Source organism: Cyanistes caeruleus, chromosome 17 (genome assembly GCF_971803275.1).
Source record: "Cyanistes caeruleus chromosome 17, bCyaCae1.hap1.1, whole genome shotgun sequence".
Lineage (NCBI taxonomy): Eukaryota > Metazoa > Chordata > Aves > Passeriformes > Paridae > Cyanistes > Cyanistes caeruleus.
The window spans coordinates 8,532,982-8,554,483 of NC_141717.1; the positions used below are offsets into that span (position 1 = coordinate 8,532,982).

The window sequence follows — 21,502 nt, forward strand, 5'->3', positions numbered from 1 at the left end:
AGAGTGGTGACTGTTGCTGGCTTGTCTCCTGCACGGAGAGGAAATGTGGACAGGGACAATCCCTGACGCTGCTGCTCAGGGGAGAGCTGAGCTGGTGCTGCCAGGGATCCTGGCCTGTGCCCCTCCCCAGACCCTGCATGGACCAGAGCGAGACATCTTCCACTCCAGTGGGGGATGTTGCATCCTGTCTGCAGAAGAGACCCCAAACACACCTGTGGCTCATCCTTTACCTGCCTGTGAACCCCAGCAGGGGTGACAGTGTCTAAACATTGATCCAACAATTAAAACAGAAGAGTGTATGTTAGGCCATTTTTTTTTCAATTTGTAGATTTGTCTTGGTGGGATCAAAAGTCTGGAAACAAACGATGAATGAGCCAGAGATAAACAGGCTGACAGGAGTGCACAAACTGCCTGTACTCCAGGCAGATGTGGCAGCTCTCTCTTTTAAACAGCTTTCAAAAGCCCCAGAACAGAAACTTCCGCTTGTGAACGTGACTGCACCAACACCAAAAGGAATTCTGCTTACTCAAGGCACCTTAGTTTGGGACAGTGGCACTGGGGAATGTGCTTTAATGATGGCCTTGGCACTGCTGGGTTTGATGATCTTAAAGGTCTTTTTCAAATTAAGCATTTCTCCGATTCTATGTTTGGAGCTGACATAATGCTGAGTAATCATGTGATTCTACGAATGCTAAGCATTTTAGATCAGAGTGTAAGTTGAAGAGTCTAAACCCCACCTTGCTGTATTTTTTCTGAACTAATCTGCAATATTTTAATTTCCAAGTATGAATAATGGGAATGCCTGCAAGGCTTGGTAAACAGTTTTTGCCAGCACTGATAAAAATGGGACTTTTTTTTTTATATACATGCAGTTCAACTAAACTGACATGTCTTGTGAATGTGGTGGGAGAAGAATTTTTTTTTACTACAGGATATACCTTTAACAAGTTTTCTAGCCCTTATCTAAGTTAGACACATGTCTCTGCCTTTACTTAAAAATGTTTATTTGAAATAGGCATTTATAGGCCTTTCTAGCAAAGGCTATCTGTCAGGCACTCAAATTCTGGGCTAGCAAGATGAAAAAAATAAGTAATGGTGGTGATATGCTGATGATTCATAAACTTAAATAGAAAAATAGATAGAAAATTGTTTAACAAATCAGAGTGAAACATTTCCTTCCTTTCTAGCAAAATACCTCTGAGCTGCATGCATCAATACCAGGTTATTTAGGGAATAAGTCATCCTGCACGTAGCCAATTTTCTTTGATTATTTTCATGTGTACCAGGTTTTAAGCAGTTGCACATTTGGAAGGTGCTTCAGAAGCTTTTGTTATTCAAGTATTTTTCAGTGCATTTGTTGTTGTTAAGCATACAAATAATCTAGACTTATCAATTGCATACTATTAGATTTATGAAAGGAAAACTACCTTAATGTATTTCATAGTTTTACTCTAAAATATAGTCACTTCAAACTTACAGTGGCTTTAAAATCAGAGAAAAAGAGCTGCACATGACGTGGTATTACGGGGTAGTGTTTTTCTTATTTACTTTTTACTGCAGCAGCAGTATTTGTGTATTTGAGAAAGTCCTGGAGATTTTAAATGCTGGCATTGAAATTGTGCCATAAAATAATTGGAAACTGAGTAATTTACTTTTTTCCCAGTGAATATTTAAACAAAGTCAAAAGCAACGTTACGAAGTTTTAATGAGTGCATGTGGTAAGAATTTTATTATCATAAAAGCTGTAGGGTTTATCAGCTGATATAGGGCTGGAGTTTTTCATTAGCCAAGGGCCTTTCAGAGTTTCATGGGATATAGCTGGAAAACATTCCAAACAAATGAATATTCTATTTTAAAAGAATAATGAGACATTGAGGGTTTTATAGACTCCAAAGTTTGCTAAACCAATATCTCTAATTAGATGGAGAAACTCTCTATAGAGGCTTCGCATCAACGGCAATACACACAGCAAATGTTTTAAGCATTTACATATCAAACACTGCTGGCAGCATTTTGGCAGCAGTCCAGAGCTGTAGATAGTTTTAATCACATTTGTTCATTAATCCTTGGTGGAATTCTCTTATATGGTCTCTTTAGGATTTTCATTTAAGCATGTGCTGCTGCTTCTCAGCAGTGGGCTTATTTATTTATTTTATAAATGCCATCTGAAGCCTTGAATTTATAGAAAATAGGTGGAGTGGCTCAGGAAGCAGATGATGGAGTATATTCTATTTTCTCTCAGCAGATCTCTTTTTGCCCAGGCATTTATGTACTCTCACTAGGAAGAGGTTTATTCAGCAGTGTGACATCTAAAAAAGACTTCCATTCTTTTTTGACTATGTGAGTTCTTTTCTTTTCCATAGGAAACAGACAATGGTTGAATGGGAAGCAGTAATTGAAAGCACAGCCAAGATGACTGCATTGCTAATAGAATGTCTTGAGCATCACAGAGCACTGGCAAGGCTGCATGGAGAGTAGCTGCAGCCCTTGTGATGAGTGATCAGTGCCTGCAGCATCCAAATTCAGCGGGCTGACACTTTGAAACGCACAGGTGTGAATTCCCAGTGCTGGTGCTGGAGCACAGCTCTGATCTCCCAAGTACTCCAGCGAGCTGAGCTGCTAAGGCAATAGTTTTCTTCCATTATCTTGTTCCTCCATTAAACCTGACTAGAAAGACAAAACAAGCCATTTAAGACAACACTGTAGTAAAAGCAGAGATATTACCTGTCACCCGGAGCCTTCCTCATGCAGTTGGCCTCTGAAATCGTATCTGCTGTTCTCATTTTTATGGTTTGTTTTATGAATGGCTGTTGTTACAGCAGCTTAGCTGGGAAAGGCCTGCCATGCTAATCCTTGTTCTGTGATGGATAACAAAGGCTAAATGTATCCTTCCCCTTTCTTTGCATTTTTAGATGGCAAACTTGTTGGGATGGTTTTTTCTTCCTTCAGCCCGGGTCAGGCTCCGCTGAGTCTCCCCTTGCACTAAGTTGCCTTTGAAGAGGCAGGAGGACTTGGGAGCACCAGGAAGAGGGTCAGGCTGCCCATCTGGGGTCTGAAAGCTGAACCCTGCAAACTTTTTCCTGTATTCTCATGCTGCATTTGCATGGTTGATCATCTTGCTGTAACTGTTCCAGGAGGAGGTTTTGGAGGTGTTTGGTTTTTTTCTGTTGAATCTGTCGTCTGTTGCATCCTTTTGCAAAGTTACTTGCTGTGCCCACATTCATGCCAACTGGCCTGGTGGAGGGACCAGAACAGGATCCCTTTCTGGAGTGGGAAGATGCCACGAGTGCTGCTGTGCCCCAGCAGAAGCTTTCAGAGGGCACTGGGTGCTGTGCAGGTGTGTGCAGCAATTGGCAAAACCCCTTCCCTGTCTCCTGGGCTGCTCTCCTTCCTCCCCAGCCCCTCTGTGCCTGCTGCAGGACTGTCAGGCAGCTGCAGAAGCTGGGGAGCCAGGCTGAGCACAGGCACTCCCTGTGTAAGGGGGAGAGGGATAGCCCCGGGCTAGGAATAACCAGGCAAGGAACTCTCCTGAAGCTCTCCTGCCTTGGGGGCTTGGTAGTGATGGCATGCCCTAATAATCTACAATATGTGTAAGAGAATCTAATGAGTATGAAATTAATAACTTACTGAAATCAGTGAGCTTAAGTACCTGTAAGAATTTATTGAAAAGAAGGTAGCAGATTTGAGGGCATTCAGTTCTCCCACTCTGAGGCTCGTGTGCACATCTGCTGTTTAACTGTGTTTAGCCATGTTAACCATTAATATCATGCTTAACTCTGAATAGGTGAGCTGGCCCCATAATTCCAGCTTTTGTCTCTGCAGTCTTTCCCTTCTCTAGTGACCTTGTAGAAACAGTTTCCTGGCAAAGAGCTGCTGGGGTTGCTGTAGGTCTGGGTTCTGTAGGGCTGTGCCTTCACACAGTCACAGGAGTCCTGGGAAAGGAAACTGTGGGGATGAGTCAGGGGGCTGGAAATGCCAAAGCTTTGGGGACTGGGAGAACTTGTAACAGTTTTGATTTACCTCTTCTGACTGTATGTTTGCCTTCATCATCCCTGCTTCAAAGGCCCTTCATTGCTGCTTCAAACCACATCAGCTTCCTTGCCCTATTCTCCCAAACACTTTTGCCTTTGTGTTTCTTTTTTTTGCCTGCTCAGATGCTTTTGTAATCCTTGACTGCCTCTCCAGCACCCCACACCAGGCAGAGCTACTGCTGTGTTTGCTGCCACCACTGCTCACCATGGCCAGGCTAATCCCCTCCCTGCACTAACTCCTCCTGTGAAGCAGCCAGCAGGCTTGTCATTAGATAGCCCTAAGTTAATCAAGATGAATAATTTAAAAACTCAGAGCAGTTCTCTTTCCTTCATCTGGTTCCTACAAAGAATCAAACCATCTTGTTTCCATACCCAGTTTTGTGCTGCCAAAAGCTCCTGAACTTTTGATCTAACTTAGCCAAATTGTTATTAACTTGTATAGATTCTGACATATTAATAATCATATTGAAGTGGCTGCTATTCCCTACATCTTTCAAGTTGCCCATGTGTTAAAGTACCTTGCTGAATCAGAATATTTTTATTAGCCATCACTATCTTCCAAATGTAATAATCTCTTGTCTCATATTCTGCAAAGACTTTCCTAATCTGTTTTCCCAGCTGCAGACTGAGGGCATCTCTGCTCTTTTCTTGGATTAGTCCCTAGGGGTGGAGGGTTTGCTTAAAGCCAGCAAGACTGGCAGTGTCTCTTGCTGTCCACACGTCTGGCTGTGGCTGTGCGCTGGGGCTCGCTCACACCGCTCTCTGCACAGACCTCCAGCGTGGGCAGACAGTGCAAACACAAAGTCAGTCTTTCTCTTCCAGTTTTTCATTTCAGTCCCCAGCATACAGGCCATATTCTGAAATTATTGCCATGCTCAGCATGTGCTTAATGAGTGCCTGGTTTGCCTGCTCACACCCTGGGACGTCTCAGTCCCAGCCAGGGGCTGCTCATGAGGAAACACTGGTAGCACACTTTGCTTTGCTTTGCCAATATCTTCTAAATTTTCTTCTGGATATAGGACTCACCTTTGCCTCTCCCTTAGTCCTGTAACTCTAATCTTGACTTAACCCCAAGTCCCAGCCCAGGGGCTCAGCCACATCCCCAGCTGAGCAGTGCCATGGGTTGAGTCACTTTTGCAGCATCTGGAGCCCCACTGCCTGCCCAGCCATCCTTGAGTGCAGCCCTGTGGCTGAGCTTTGCTGAGTGGCACCTCAGCAGGTGGGCACAGTGCCCCTGCCACCCCTGTCCACCCTTGCTGCAGGAGGGGAGCTGTGGGACCTTACCGAGGTGACCTCAGCAAGCGGCTGGGGAAGATGGGTGCCCCCGTCCCAGCTGGCAGCCCTGCCCTTGCTGAGCACCAAATCTGCATCAGTGAGCTCAAATGTGCTTTGTTCCCATCACTCTTCTTCACTTGTCATCTTGTCATGGCAGCCCTCCCCCACACACAAGCTTTCTCCACTCTTGGAGCTCACTGGAGGATTAGTTTTGTGTTTCTTCTCCCTGTGTGCTGCACACCTGAAAATGCCCATTTTCTCTCAGCCTCTCTACACTCACACCATCCTCCTCCCTGCTAATGATACAGGTAACCAGCTGGCTAATCCTACTCCCTGGTGCCTTGCCCTCCAAGTGAGTTTAATAGCAAAAGGAAATGGAAGTGGGAGCTGTGGATGCATCCCTCAGGTCCAGCCTCAGGCACCAACTGCAGTGGGCTTTTTCCTCAATCTGATTCATGCTGTGTTACACACTGGGGAAACTGATAGGAATGTGATATGTAATATAAGTGTATTTTTAATCAGTAGCATGAACTACCCTCCCTCTCCCCATGACTTTATTTCCTTCTTAGGAAGGCTATGTTGCACTTGTTACTTTCTGTTTTACTGTGATAGTTAGTAAAAGATTTTGTGCCAAATTTATGCTCAGTGAATTATCCCTGAAATTTGTGGAGCTACAGCAGAGTTTAATTTGGCAGTGTGCAGTTGCTGTTGCTCCCAGTGATGAAAATCTCAGTTCTTGATTGCCTTACTTAGAGAAAAAGTGGGCCCATGTCTCCAGGCTTTGTCCAAAGGAGTGCCAGAGGCACTGGGAGTAGCTGGTGCCAGAGGCTCTGCCGTGGCAGAGACTCTGCTGCTGCTCTCTGTGAAGAAGCGTGGCAGCAATCTGTGCCAGAGGCATTTAGGAAATCTGCCCCTGAAGGCAAAGTTTTCTGAAAGGTGAACAGGATTTTAACAAATGCATTAACATCTATGGTGTGTTCAATACCTTTGATTTTCTTCTTAATGTCTTCTGGTGGAGTAAGTCAGAGGTGATGTGCAGCATCCTCATGATGTTGGGGCCAGAAGGAGCATGTTGAATGAAAGCTTAATAGAAATTCAGTGTGCTGCCATGCTGAGCACAGAATTGGTTGACTGCATAAATCTAAATGTCAATTAACTAGGAAGTTTTACCAAAGGGAACTATGATGTTTTAGTTCCATGTTGTCAACACATGAAAAGAAGCATATTAATTGAGAAGGGTTAAAACTCTGTATGAGTTCTTTAAAACAAAAAATTAAAATTATTCAAAGTAGGACCAAGATACCACCAGTGTTTTCAAGAAGAGGGAAAATGTCAATTATTGATCATCATTTGAGCATTTATAAGAATTACCTAAAAAACTGAGGAGCAATGAGAAGTTTGTGTGGCAGCCCCAAGTCCTGTTACACTGGGTAGAGTACTGCTGAATAGCAAAATACAGGTTGGTGAGCAATCTAGAAAGGATGATGTTTTATTGAGTGGTGTGGATTGTTACTTTGGTTGATTTGATTTTTATCCTGTAAGGAAATTAAAGCTCAAGCACTTCCAAACTTGATTATGTTTCTAAGGATCACCTTTGCATGCCAGCTTTTGCCTAGAAACTCACCCGAAGATGTCAGCCATTGAAACCATTTCGTGTGGAAGCATTGCTAAGTAAATTCACTAAATGCCTATTCATCCCAGTAAGATGGAGAGTCACTGGAGCAGCAAATGTGAAAATCTGCACAGCTTACTACACAGAAAGCAGTTTCTGAGTTTGCCAAATTGAGATGCAGTCTGACCCTGGGAGGTATTGCAGCTCACATGAAGGAGTAAAGGAGGAGCATCTCCAGGTCCTGTCTGTCAGGATGGTTGATTGACAGATAATTCATTTGGTCTAGTTAAAGTCAATGAGATGATGAAAATAGTTTACTTGGCTGATAACATTTCCAGGTTGTTGCAGCCTGACCCCAGAATTTAAGCACATTTTTTTACAGTTAAACACATTCAGGTTTAACTTGGTTTTCTGTGGCTTATAATAATGAATTTTTTTCAAAATACAGTTTTATTGATGGTTCTTTTATCTTGAGTCTTTCTGCCACCAACTTCATAACAGACCATTGCTTAAATGGTATTGTATCCATGAGGTTGTGGGTTTGAATGCAATTCAGGAGATTAAGATCTTTTTAATGTGATTTATTCAGTTTTCCTAAATATGCTGACCTAGATAAATACAGAATATTTTTGCTTCATTGTTAAAGAAATAACTGACCACAAAAGCTGTCAAGCATAAATACATTCTTGGACATGTCAGCTAAAATTTTGCAAATGCTGGTGTCAGATTGCTTGTCATACTAATTGGAATTAACCTTCTAAATTCCTTTGTTCCTGTTGATTATATTGTCTTTTTGACATCAAAATTCTCTTTCGTTATGCATTCCAACCTTGGTCTGTTCTCTGTTACACAACGAAAACAAATAATTGTCAATAGATGCTGAACCAAATTCCCTAGGAAATATCTAGCAAAGTGTGTAAAATGGAACTATCGATGCAGTCATCTTGCAGCTGGATTTTCATACTTAAAAAGTGTTGAGCAGTATTATTTCACACATACTCTCTTATAGTGCTTAAAATACCTGCCAAGGGTTGATAAGAAATTTGTTAAGGTGTAATAAAGCTGTGCTTCCTTCCATGTATGCTTTCCTGAGCAGAGGGGGTCACTGAAGTTCAGCAGCAGGATTTAAGTTTTGTTTGGAACCACCTCCTTCAGAGTCTGAGAGTGATCCCCAAATGAGAACAATAAATATATAGATTGCTCTAGACAAAGAGGTTTTCACAGTGTAATTTGTGCACCTTTTGTTCTTTCTCTCACAGGACAAATGATCAGCTCGTGGCATTCCTGTCCAGATACCGCGATATGAACTTCTTGAAATCACACGGGAGGGACAATGCAAGGTGAGCTGGCCCTTTCCTCACCTCATGTTAACTAAGCACTGAGAATTATTGTATGGTGGTGGTTTTCCAGAATTACCTGATTGAAGAAATCCCTAGTCCAGGACAGAGAAGTGAATGAGGAGGAAACCCTTTTCTGAGGATGGTTGTTTCTCAGCCCAGAGTGACTCCTTCCCAGAGTCGGAGATGCCTTTGTGGGGAGAGAGGCACTAAGCAGACTGAGGTTGCATCCCCCTGTGGACTTGGCACAAATCAATGTTTGGTGAGCAGGTGGCAATAGCCACACACTGCCCAGGTGGCCCCAGGCACACTGGTGAGCAGGACCTGGGTTAGCTGAGCTCTGCAGCACAGCCTGGCACAGGCAGAGCCCTGGGTGAGGGAGCCTGTAGCAGCCTGCAGTGCCAGTAAGAGTGAGGATGGTGGCTCAGGTTATCATAGTCTACTGAAGTTCGGAGGTCCTTGAACCAAAATCCGTCTTCTTCTGCCCTGCACAGGTCTCAGGGGGAAGAGAATGTGCTGTGTTTCCCACCAGTCATCAGTAATACTTAAACTTGCCATTGTGGTTTGAGAGAAAAGCAGTGACCAAACACCATCTTCCAAAGACTTTTAACAACCTCTGCAGATGAAAGAAGTTTCCCACCTGACTGCAGTGGTCCTGTTTTCCTATTTATTCAAAGTTTTGCTCTTCCTCTTTTTTACTGGTTTTGTACCATAACAGCAGTCCTGCTTCACTTCCAGCAACTCCATATGCTGAGTCCCAGTGGTTTTGCATCTAAAAATATTGTTTTATTCTGCTTGGGTCACCAAGTCTTCCCTTTATTCTGTAAAATGTCAAGTGTACCCAGAGAATGTGACACACTGAGTTGCGTGTTCAGCACAGCGGGCAGGCAGAATAACTCACAAGTCTCTCTCTCTTCTTGGCCATTCCTATTCTTGTCACTAGATTTATCAATTCTGTCATGTTCCTGTTTAAATTAAGTCCTCACGAGCATTCATCTTGTGCATGCACAAATTCTATAGCAGGTAGTAAAAAATAATCCTGTGAGGAGTCGTATTTTAAGCCAAGTCAACAGTTTTCACAGGAGAGTCCCTGGTTTGGGAAATGCAGAGTGTCAGAGTGATTGGCAGACTCAGCTCTAGCTGGCAATAGTGATTGACAGCAGAGTTAGTGGAGAAAAGAGGAGAGAAAGAACCAGGGAAAAGCAGCTGGTCTCTTGCCTCCTTGCTCCTCTGGTGCTCCCGAGTCTTTTCAAGTTCCCTGAGCTGGCTAAGGAAAATAACTAATGGACTATGGCACACTAACATCAGGCTGGTTCAAACATGCCAACTGCAGCTGGATCAGAACAATTTAGATCAATTAAACACACTAAGCTGATATTAATTTAATAATGGAATAAGCTAATGTGCTATTTGTCCTTCCATCACAGGAATAGCAAACTCATTTAGTAGTTCAGTGGTTCTCTTTGTGGAAACAACTAAATACCTTTTCACTTATTACAACATGTCACCATGTTTTATTTTGTTTCCTGGATTTCTACCTTAAATTCCCTGTGTATCAGGGAACACGATCTGGGACATGAGTGCAGATTTACCATCCCTATCTGCCATGGTTGCCTAATCCCTGAGTCCCATAAGTGCTCCCACTGCTGACCACTGGATGAATGGACCCTTTCACATTAGCCCTTGGCACATCCCCAGATTTTCTGTCAGGGAGGTAGAGTGGCTTCCCTCCTCCTGCACAGCCCAGGCAGCTGTAGACACACTCAAGCCAGCAGCTGCAAATGCCTCTGAGTAATGCTGGTGTTGGGTAAAAATTAATTCCATTGTTTCCAAAAGCTGATCAAAAAGTAGTTATCCCCTGTTTGTATTGTGAATTTCCAGCTGTACATTCACCTGATGAGAAAGAAATATCTAAAGTGAAGATTTCTAGCCTGATATTTCATGTTTAGTGTTTGAGTGACTCAGTCTTGACTAAACTGGTCAGTGTTCTCCCCATCTGAGACACAATTCCCACCTGACTTTCACTGAGTGCCCAGGTGTACAAGCTGTGCCCATACCACTGAGGTTTATCCCTGTAGTCAGAATGGTGAAGTCCTCTGGGCTGAAATACCTGCCACAAGCTCAGGCAGGTGAGCCAAGAGCAAAGGCCCCCCAGGCTGTCACCCCATGTCCCTGTCCCACAGCCAGTGTCCCCAGGGAGCAGAAGGGCGTGCAGTGGTGCTGCTTTACAATATTCTCCCAACCTCTTGTGACCTTTGCCTGGGGAATTTCCACAGCTAAACTCAGTGACTTGCTCATTGTAAGAGTAAGGAATGGGGCTTTTTCCTATTAATTTTTCCAGCTTTTAAATCTTACTCCTTGCTTTGTCCTGTCACAGCCCAGGGGAAAAGAAATACCCCATGAAGAGAATGGTATGGCCAAGAGCTTAGTAAGGTCTGGAAGAGAAGCAACAGCCTTGAGGATTGGCAGCAAAAAGTTAAGGGAAAAAAAAGGATAACTTTTAGAACACAGGCCAGTGTCCATGTTATTGGGCAATAGAAGAAAACTCCCTTTGGATATCCTATCTCAAAACACACTGGAACAGAATATTTTGTTTAAAACAACTAATTGAAGCCATAATAAGGGAGGGGACACTGAACTATTGCTTACTGTTGCCCCATGTACAGTAATGATTTAGCTGGTCCAAGGTGTTTTTCTCAAAACATGTGAACTAATAACACAGGAGCACAGCATCTAAACATAATTGAAAGCAATGTATAACCCTTGCTGATAGTGTTAATTTGTGGATGAATAATGGCACCTAATCAATAAGCTTTTCAACTGTCTAAGTCTGCCTTGTAAACAACTGAAAACTCTTAATTTTAAGTCATCATGGTCTTTGGATCATACAACAGAGGAAGATTAGAAGTGCCATCTTAAAGCTGAAATGCTTGTACAGCTCAATTACAGTGCACTTTGTATTCATGCCATGTTCACAATCAGAACATGTTTTACTGCCAAATAAGGAGAGAAACCAGGCTTCCTTTTATAGAGTTAAGTTTTCTTTTAGTTATGCTAAAGTCATGAAAAAGTGCATTGCTCTGATTTTCTTTTCGTGGCTTCAGCAAAGAGAATGGACATGAAAATGGCTTCTTCACTCAGCTGGAGGAGCATTATTTCCTGACAGAGGTGGATGTATGAAATGAAATTGCACACAGTGGCTGGACTTGTTACGTTGTGCTTAGTGAGCAACACATTTCCTCCTCTTTTCAGTGTCTTAGACTATTAAAAGCAAGTGAATAACCTGGTAGTTGTATAAGTTAATGCAATTTGGAACATGCAGAAGATTTTTTTCTTTTTTGGCAGGAGCAGCACTTTTTGGATGTATTAAAAAATATAAAGACAGTCAAATGTGACATCTTCAATGACAGGCAGGAAAAGGGTATTGTATGTAAAGGATTGTATGGAAAGCTCTCCACAGAAGTCATTTGGGAAACTGTAAACATGCTGAGAAGGCTGGATGCTAAATCTTAGAGGAATCTTGAGCTCATAGACAAAATACTAATAGCTAAAGAAAAGACCCTTCGAGTTTTGGGATGTGTCCATATTCTTCTGCTGATTTTTTCTTCTCATTACTGCTGTTCTTTGCAGTTGTGTTGTTCCCTTTCTGGTTTCTGGGTTCCAGATAATTTTAGAGGTGTTGGTGAACTGTACCCAGGAGCATCACAATCCCATCCCCGTTCTCAGAGGCTGGAGAAGAAACCTTAGCTACTGAAGGACTGGAGCACATTCCCAAAATCTCCAGTGCTGGCACACATCTGTTTCACCCCGTTTCAGACATGCCTTTATCCCCAGTGGCACACGCTGTTTGTTGTGTGCTCTACATGGGGCTGGTGGGGGTTTGGTGGTCAGTTAAGAAAATGGATCACACAGTAAACACTGTTGTGTATTGCACTGGTGAATTGCCCAGTAAGTACCCAAATACTAGGGGGAAAAAATGGATTAATTATCTCTGCTGTTGGAATACTTTAACCACATGTCCTAGCAGCACTTACACTGCTGCTCATGTAACATATTTGGTGGTTCCTTTGGCACAAATTAACCTCAGCCTCATACTTTTTTTGCTAAATTTTTTAGAACACTTGAGTATTCTGGAGCACATGGACTAAGATCTATTTTTTGCTTGGAAGTAGTTCAGCCCAACAGTTGCATGAGAAGTGTAGCGACTGAAATAGCAACATGCATCTTCTCTGCAAAGAGACTGCACTTAAAAAATGTAGACATTACAGCTAACTTTCAGATGTTCTTAGTGCTTTATGCTAAGCATTAGGGGAGCCATAAAGCCTTTACTGCTTCAGCTTGACAATTCACCTCCTTGTAGGGCTTTTATTTCTGCTCAGTTTTGGAAAACAGTGCTCTAAGCTGTCAATGCAAAGAGAAACAAAACCAGCCATAAGTCTTGATGTGGGACTAAGGAGGATGTTCTTTGTTCTAAGAGTGTACAAGCAAGATCATCTGCTGGTTCAGGAAGGTGCTTTAAGTGAGAAGGTTTGAAGTAGCCATACTTTATGGGGCAAGGACAGAATTAGGAAGGAGATGAAAATTGAGATACTGGTAAAATAATCAGGAATCTTCTTGCTATCTGAGAACATTGAGCAGCACACTTCATTTGCAGCCATGTAAACAGCCCTGTCATCTGAGGTCCTGAGACACTTCAAAAAATGGTCATGACAGGAAACATCATTTTAAGTTGCACAGATGTTGTTGGCCCTGGTGTACCCACAGGTCAGTGGTCAGATTTGGAAGCTTGAAAACCTTTATAGAAGGGACTCACACTTGCCCTCAGTCACTAGAAAGGCAGTGAGGAGACAAGAAACTCCCAGAGAAGACATTTACTAGAGACAGATGGCAAAACGCCAGGTTTCATATCATTGAATCTGTCTGTGGTGAGTTCACGTTACATCTCTGCATGCTATCATCTGCAGTTTTGCTTATTTAGTATCAAAAGAAACAGAATCACCTGAGTTGTGGCTTCCTTGATGCTGAGAGGAAGCCATTTCATTTTCATTCTAAAAGCTGTTTCAGTGTTGCTTAAAAGATGCCATGTAAGTGAAAAGTGGGGAAAAGAAATCCACAGGAAAATCTTTGACAGTCTCTCTGTTGAGCTTTATGCTCACAAGGAAATGCATGGAACTGTTGACAAAACAAGACAGTTCCTGGTAGAGTCATTACTGCAAAAATAGAGTTAGAAAGTTTCCTGCAACTAAAAGAATTTTAAAGGTTTTTTTTCATTTTGCTCCCTGGCCTGCAACATTAAAATATTGAGAAACATTGAGGCTTTTTAAGACTTTCTCTGAAAAAGAGACTTCACCTTTGAAAGAGAGAAGGTGGAAAATATAGTTTTTCAAAACCAGTGGAAGATGATGTGTAGGAAAAGGTGGTGAAGAAGAAAGAATAATGAGAAATTTCTTCTAAATAAAAGGCAAAGATATGTTAGGACTAAAGTATTAAATGGCTATTCTGGGAAGATTACATATGAAAGAAGCAGAAACAAATTATATAGCATGAGGTACCTATTGTAAGCTTGAAAAGTCTAATCATATCTTTATAGACAGAATAATGACCAGATAAAATGTGTGTATTCATCAGCTTCCAACAGCATCTCATGTGGAATACCCTAAGTGCCATGGCTGCTTGGCTTCCATAAAGATGCAATTGATTGAGAAGGGACACACTGAACATAATATTTCAAGGTGAACTTGTATCTTGAAAGAGATATTCAAATTACTGTACCATTTTTGCTGCACTGTAAATGATCTAAACTTTCTATTGCCCAGTGTGTGTGGCAGCAGTAATCTGCCCCAGGTTTAAATGCACACTGAACATAAAACATACATTGAAATGTTTCTTTCATTTTTAACACACACTGAAAACAACTGTGGTAACATGGACTGTCAAAAAATCCTTCCAGTAGAGCTCCTTGTTCCCATGAGTTGCTGTTCAGGTTCTGCAGACCCAGAGAAGCTCCAGGGACAAACATCACAAACTGCATCTCTCAGCTCTGTCTTTCTTCTGGTGGCTGGGTCACCTGGGTCTTCTGCTCTCTTGTGGGACATGCAGGGGTACGGGGGGCAAACACTAATCACATTTAAAAGTAAGATTTCCCTGTGTTCCTTGGAAACTCCTGAGCATTCAGCACAGTGGGCAAAACTGCTAAAGCATTTTAATTTGTGTGCTTATTTATGGCTTTGGCTTTTTCTCCTGAAATAAGCCCGATCAGGAAATAACACCAATCTTACTAGAGCAAATTCAGTCAAGAGAGAAATTCTTTCTGATATGGCTGATGTTTGTTTCTGCATTGGCATTAAAGCTTTGGGGGATTGTTGAGATAGTAATGTATTTAAATATTTTCTTCTGAGTAGGGGAATTAACAAAAGATAAGAATTCTGCACTCATAACATTTTTGACCACATAGCAATTGCATTTAGGATGCTATAGTTAAAGCACATTGAAAAGCAAATTACAATTATTCTTTCTCTTTTCTTCCATCATTTCTGTCTGTACTGAGAGTTATTTTCAAGGCCTTTTGAAACAGCAGAAATTGTTTGTTCTGTGCTTTCCACATGATGTGTGTCACACTGGGTAGAAATCTTCCTCATCTTGACAGACTAAGTAGGTGCTATTTCTGCTTGACACTGCTCCCCTTTTCAAGCTTCAACTCCATTTTGGGAGTGGGGGATCAGCCCTGGAGGCTTTCAGCAGGACAGGAAGAGGTCTCAGGAAACATACTGCAACATCCTATCCTTAGAGCAACAGATGAGTATCTGGCACCATATAAACATTGTGTTGAAATAGCCAATTGTTAATTATTTCAGGTGTTGTAAATATTGTTTAACCCTTGGTGGAATAGAGCTACTCATGGAAATGGAATGAAATCAGGGTCAGCTGGACTCCAAATACTCAGTGGGGGCCAGGATTTCCACCCTGAGCAGGCAGGGAATGATTCTGCCCTGCACAGGTTTGGGATTCATTAATCTGTTTATTGTGAAGGATTTTTCAGTGCCTGGTTTATGGAGATGTATGGTAGCCTAGAGATTGCTCACAAATTACTTCTTGCAACTGTTGCACTCAAGATTGTCAAATTATTGTTCAGTGCTTTCTAGTTGGTCACCTAAACTGCAAATTACTGTTTTGTGCTTCCCAACTGATTGACTCTGGTAGGTGTTTGCAGGGTGGCTGTGCAAACACTGATGGCAAGTGACTCTCACATTTCTCATCTGTAAAAATATTTACTTGCCTTTTTGCACTGAAATGGACTTTATTCCTCAAATTTTTCTCTGAAGACAATTAAAAGAGGAACAGATAAAAAGCATGCTGAGCTTGTCCATATACACTCAGGAAAACATGGACATGATGCCAGTGGATCCCCCAGCCCTACAGATTCTTGCTTTGACATTGGCTTTGGACTTGTGAGGAATTGTCTCACTGGAGTTTTGTAGCTTTTATTCATAGCTTTTATTGTTAAATCCTGAGTAATGGTGATGAGGTCCTGGGTAAGTGCACCTGGTTAACAGTGAAATGTCAATGGGTGGTTTCCTAGGCAAGAGGCCAGAAACAGGAAACATTTAGGAAGAAACCTTTTCACCTTAAAAAATATATTCTTTCCAGAAAAAAAAACCTTTTAGTGATAAAGTTACTGGTAAATGGCATATAGCAATCTGAAAGCCTCCAATACTTTAGGAAGTTTTACTCATTCATAAACTTCAGGAAACAAAAAACAACAAACTCTCTGACTTACGTACTGTGTAAGCACAGCATTCAGGAGCAGGGGTTTCTACAAATTGCTGTGGTTTGCAGTGTCCCTTGGAGAAAACTATGCAAAAGGAGGATATTTAACTGGGATTTGAATTGATATTAAGTAAGTGTGGGACAATATTTATCAGCAGTTGGAACATATCATGAAAGCTGAGCTGTGTTTATACTCATGTTGTAGGAGTATGTGCTACACAAGTTACAAATGCTTTATGTGTTACACAGTCCTAGAATCTTGTCTGAAATGCATTTATAAATATTTAAATAAACTCCAAAGTAAGAGGAGTTCTCTGAGCTGGGCTGCAATCATGAGCTGCCTGGCCTGACATCTATACCCAGTGACAGACCACGTGCTGTAGGCAGTAGAGGATTTTAGCAAAGTATAAAAATAACTCTAGAACCGTGTAAACTGTGAGGCTGCATCCACACACGGGGCACAGTGGCACCTTTCATGTGTGTCTGTGTCTGACTGCTGAGCTCAAGTGACAACACACCTTAATATCCCATGTTTCCTGTACTTTTGAGTGTAATCCCAGGCCCTCAAAGCTGGAGGCTCTTTAGGAAGAATTAAAATTGATAAGGGGAAGCATAAGATGTCTTAGATTGAGTGTTCTATGAACTAAGGCAGAATGGCATGCTTTTCTTAACCTTAGTCTTATTTTAATTCTATTTTCTCCTGGTTGACTCTTTTCCTATCATTGTTATTTTCCTCCTGTTGTTTTTTTTATAGATTAGAAAAAAGGCCAGTTGTCTTCAGCTGCCATACCTTGGTTCAGTTGGATGTCACTGTCCTGGCCAGTGCATTTGTGGCTGGCAGAGGTGTGCCAGTCTTACCTGATGTTCAGGGTGACAGGAAGCACCTGAATTTTTTCACAATGACTAAGATTAAGAAAATGCTATTCCTAAGTATTTTTATTTTTTTTTTCCTACTTTTAATTTGGGAGTTATCTGCAAGCTGTTTTGTGGGACCCAAGAGAGAAAGACAAGGGGAAAAACACCCTCTATTTTTGCATTTCATTTGCTCTTTCTGAAGCTTAGCCTGGCTTTATAAAATCTACTGTTTTGGTATTCCCTTGAGCATAACCAGAAACTAATGAAATACAGCAAAAGACTAGAAACAAATCAGTAGGGTCATGCTTTTGCCCTCCATCTTCCTATCTTCCTTTTCAGAGGTGGCTGCAATCATTCTTGGATGGCTAGTCAAGAATCTTTATGAACTGTTTCTAGTGTTCAAAAGTTTTTCATTTCTTGAAAAGGCCTATGTGGCATACAAATACCCCTTTCCCCTTCCCTCAGGCAGTATTCAATATGCTTAAAGTTCTTGCCTGCCTGAGTGCCCAAATCACTATTGCTGGAGTAGCTGGGAGCATCAGTCATCCTAGAAGAGAGCCTGGAGGGGAAAGAGGGAGCCTCATCCACCTTTTCCTCTTTGGTTGCAGTTCATCTCTGTGTGCCAGCAGCTCCCCCTATTTAGCTCCCAGCAGATCTGAAATACACTTGGTCCTCTTGGATCCCAGGGAACATAAATGAACACAAGCAATCTCCCAGTGGAGAGCTGTGTCTTCCCAGCCTCTTGTACAAATCATTGCTTGGTAGGCCACAGAAATGATTTGCTTTGCTAATGCCTTATTCCACTGAGGTGTAGTGACTGTGTGTGAAGAGGCTCAGTAAGGTGATCCTTTGAAGAGCACCTGCTCTCTGCTCAGCTGTTATATATCTGGAACCTGCTGTGATGTTTCTAGGAGGGTTTCAAGAAGCACAAGGAAAAGGTAATTTCTTTGGAGATCTCTAAAGGCAGTGCAGCTCTTCAGTTGGGCTGTGCTGCCTTGCTGGAGGGTGAGTGATTAGAAAGTACAATTATTTGCTTCTACTGACCCAGCTGTATAAGATCTGGGTGCTGAGGTTTGTTGTGAAAACAGCTGTACTTCCAGGAACTGGCTTATTTCACTCCATATCCTGAGATTTGCTTTTCCAAGCCATTGGCTCAAAAAGCCCATAGAACTGTGCATGTATAGAAAAAAGGAGCCTGTTAACTATTTTGGAAAACATGAAGCTGTGAGTCAGGATTTGCTGGGACCTTCTCATCTCGAGTGTGGTCGTGCTCCTCTGCTGCTGAGTTCAGACAAGCAGGCTGAAGCTGTTGTAGTCCCAGGGAGCTGGGAGCTGTCGTGTCATACAGGCTGAGGCAGTTTCTATGTGCAGCAGTTTTTGAAATAGCCAGGTGGGTTTTTTTGTTTGAGGGTTTCTATTGCAGTCAAATAACCTTCTGTTTGAAAGGGAGAGTAAAGGATGATAAATTGGTAGAGATAGCAGCTGAAAGAAATTACTTCATGGAAAAAGAACTTTCTGTTCCTATTTAAATATAGTCGATGAAGTTCTGTTATTTTCTTAAAATAATTAACTCTAATGAGCATTTAGTTTTGAAGAGAAATAAATAAATGACCAAACTTTCAGGCACATTAATATTTGATTTGGAGATAACTGCATAAATATTGAATTTGAAGATTACATTCCAGAGCACTGCATTAAAATTGCAAGACTTCTCTATTATCCTTCATAATGGAACATGAAATTAGAAACTTGTTCATGGAAAGAAAAATTTCTCAACTCTCATTTAGGCGTTTTCAGCACTGTTGTGTTAACAGAGGAGCTCTTCTCATACTGTGAAAAGAGACATAGCTATCAGTAGGACATAGACCCTGAAGTCATTTATGGTCTTTTTGAAAATTAATATGCACCATTTCATAATTGCATCTCAGTTCCTTGATTGGTATAGAACAGAACTTGAACCAGGGATTGGCCTACGGGGTTAATGCTCATGTTTGCAGATGCAGGACTCCAGAAAGCTCTGGTGTTTATTGTTCCTTAACTTTTATTCTTTTCCCTTTCCTTCAGTAGCATGGGTTTGAGGACCACTGAAATATCACTTGACTTGCTAATCCTGAGCCATCCTGGCACAGCTGTGTGTGGTTCAGAACAGGGAGGCTGTGCCCCTCTCAGCTGCTGTTACCCTGCAGGTCCTGCTCCCAGAGAGGGCTGGGGCTGTGGGTTGCTGTAGTGTGAAGAGCATTTATTACTGCTCAGAACATGAGGGATGTGTCCAGTGCTCACATCCAAGGGGGTGGATGTGCTCAGTGCCCCTCAGTGCTAATTCACGGCTCCCTGCTTCTCCTCCAGGGAAATCATTCCCAAATGGAGTAACAGAAACCTGGATCAGACCATCTCAAAATATGAGTGAGCATCCAGTCCAAAGTGTTTTCAAACACAGATTGATTTCCCAGCTTTTCTTCTCTTCTATTGGTCTCAGATAATTCATTTCCATAACTTTGCAGTTCTGTGGTTGCTCCTTTTATTCATGGTTCAGCAATAACAAAACATTGTTCCCCAGAGACTTGAAAATGGAGCAGACTTGCTCAATCTACAGCAAAGACCAGTACAATGGTATTTCTTCCTAATTGGTGATATCCCTATAGAAAAATTAATGAAATGATAGCATAGGAGAAAATTGGGCATTTTACCTTTATGTACATTTCCCGTTTTTTAAAAACTGAATTTATTTAGAGAGAGAAGACTATGTTCAGTTCCTGTTCATGTTGCAGTTCTTCTGCAGTGGTTTATTCAGAGTTAATTAAAATTATGGACTGCCCTGCCCTAGAGCTCTGTCACCTGCATAGCCTTAGGACAGCACAAGGTGTAAATGATGTTTAAAAGCAATCTGTTGACCTTTGTCTCTGTAACTGAACATATAACTGATCAATTATTTATTAAATCTCTCTACATTATTTATGAGTAGAACAGAAATATAAACAAGTGACCTTTTGATCCTTTTTTGTTTGAGAAAGTAGCTTTTTATTTCTAAAGCTCCTGATGATAACAAAATACAAATTAACTTTTAATGTCTCCTCTTGCATTGCCTCAGATTTATCAGGAAACAAGGGCTGGATCGGCTCTTCCTGGAGTGCGACACGCACATGTGGCGCCTGGGGGACCGCAAGATCCCAGAGGGAATCACAGTCGATGGAGGGTCAGACTGGTTCCTCCTGAACAGGAAGTTTGTGGAATATGTCACTTTTTCCAACGATGATCTGGTGACAAAGATGAAGAGGTTTTACTCTTACACACTGCTTCCTGCCGAGGTATGTGAATGCAGAGAATCCCTCTCTGTGTTCAAACCTGCGATGTTTGTGCCAAAGATCTGAGCAGAGGGGCTTTCACCTGATGTCACTGGGCTTTGCAGCACCCCACAGTGGGTAATGAAAATTTTACTTCAGTGATGAGTAAGCCCTTTAGGGTTAGAACATCTTTTGCAGTTGTTTATTGCTTTGTTTGTTTGTGGGACTTTTTTTGCAGAGTGGCTTTGTTTTGTACCTCTAAGCCTATTAATCTGTAACTGAACAACCAAAAATCCAGCTGCCCTTTGCTTGCAAATTGTTCCTGCACAAAGCTTTTGAAGGATATTAGAGATGGCGAATTGTCTTCATAAGTAGCTTTCCTTGCTATTATCCAGTGCTTTTCTTTAAAAATATAAACCCTGCAAACAAAGGTTTATTGTTCTGTTCAAAACTCAGCTAGAAGGCACAGTCACAAATCATTTTGATCACTCAGGAGTTGCTCTGGCTGCAAGTGATGCAGAAGGGGAGTGCACAGCAGTGTGGGGCTGTGCCTGGCGTGCAGCAGTGTGTCAGGAATGTGTGCTGTCTGCAGGGAGAGCACAGAGCCGTGGCTGGCAGCCTGTGCTACACCTGCCCCAGCAGGTACACTGCTCCCCTGATTGCCAGCCTCTGCTCCACAGGCTGCAGCAGTCAGCCAGCCAAGGAAGAGCTGATAACTGCCTTTAAACCCATAACTGCCTTGGCTCCTGAACATTTTGAGGGATGGGTGACACCAATCTTGCAAATCTAGGCTCATTAGCTTGTGGTGGAGCACAGCAATTGTTATCTTTTGACAGAGGTTTATTATTCCACATACATGTTGCATAATCTTCTTTTAATCCCTTTTCTGTTAAAAATCACCTTTTTTCTCTACTCTGATAACCTTTTCATCCATTATCTATAGAAATTCCTGTATTGCTATAAAAGGACATAGGGCAATGGGTAATTGGGTAGGGTTTTTTTCCCCCCTCTCGCTTGAATGAGAATGGATGCCTTTATGGGTTTAACCAAACAGTTCAAGCATAAAATCCATATTCACTGGGCTGTCATTTAACATTAAAAAGGGTAGGGGGATTATTTGGGGGCCAGCCATGCTAATGCTATGCTGGTTATTTATAGATCTTACTATTGCTGATTTTAAAGAGAAGTCACTGCTCAAAAAATGGTCTCTTGCAGGGCTAAAATTGATGATATTCCATAGGTTTTTTTCTACAATGTTTTCTTTATATGATACATAACTGGTTTTGTAAAATGCCTCTGCCTTTGCTAATCTGTTAACCTGCTATATCAGTCCCCATTACACAT

General features: G+C 41.9%; 1 protein-coding gene across 4 annotated transcripts in view; it reads left to right on the forward strand.

The window, feature by feature from the left end:
* The window catches only part of XYLT1 (xylosyltransferase 1), a 176,826-nt gene that overhangs the window by 128,161 nt on the left and 27,163 nt on the right, over positions 1–21,502 (forward strand). For all 4 annotated transcript variants that reach the window (XM_086854859.1, XM_086854857.1, XM_086854860.1 and 1 more), the window contains 2 exons: positions 8,178–8,258; positions 19,966–20,182. In XM_086854859.1, the coding sequence (XP_086710985.1) occupies positions 8,178–8,258; positions 19,966–20,182 (298 nt within the window). The remainder of the gene's footprint in view (positions 1–8,177; positions 8,259–19,965; positions 20,183–21,502) is intronic.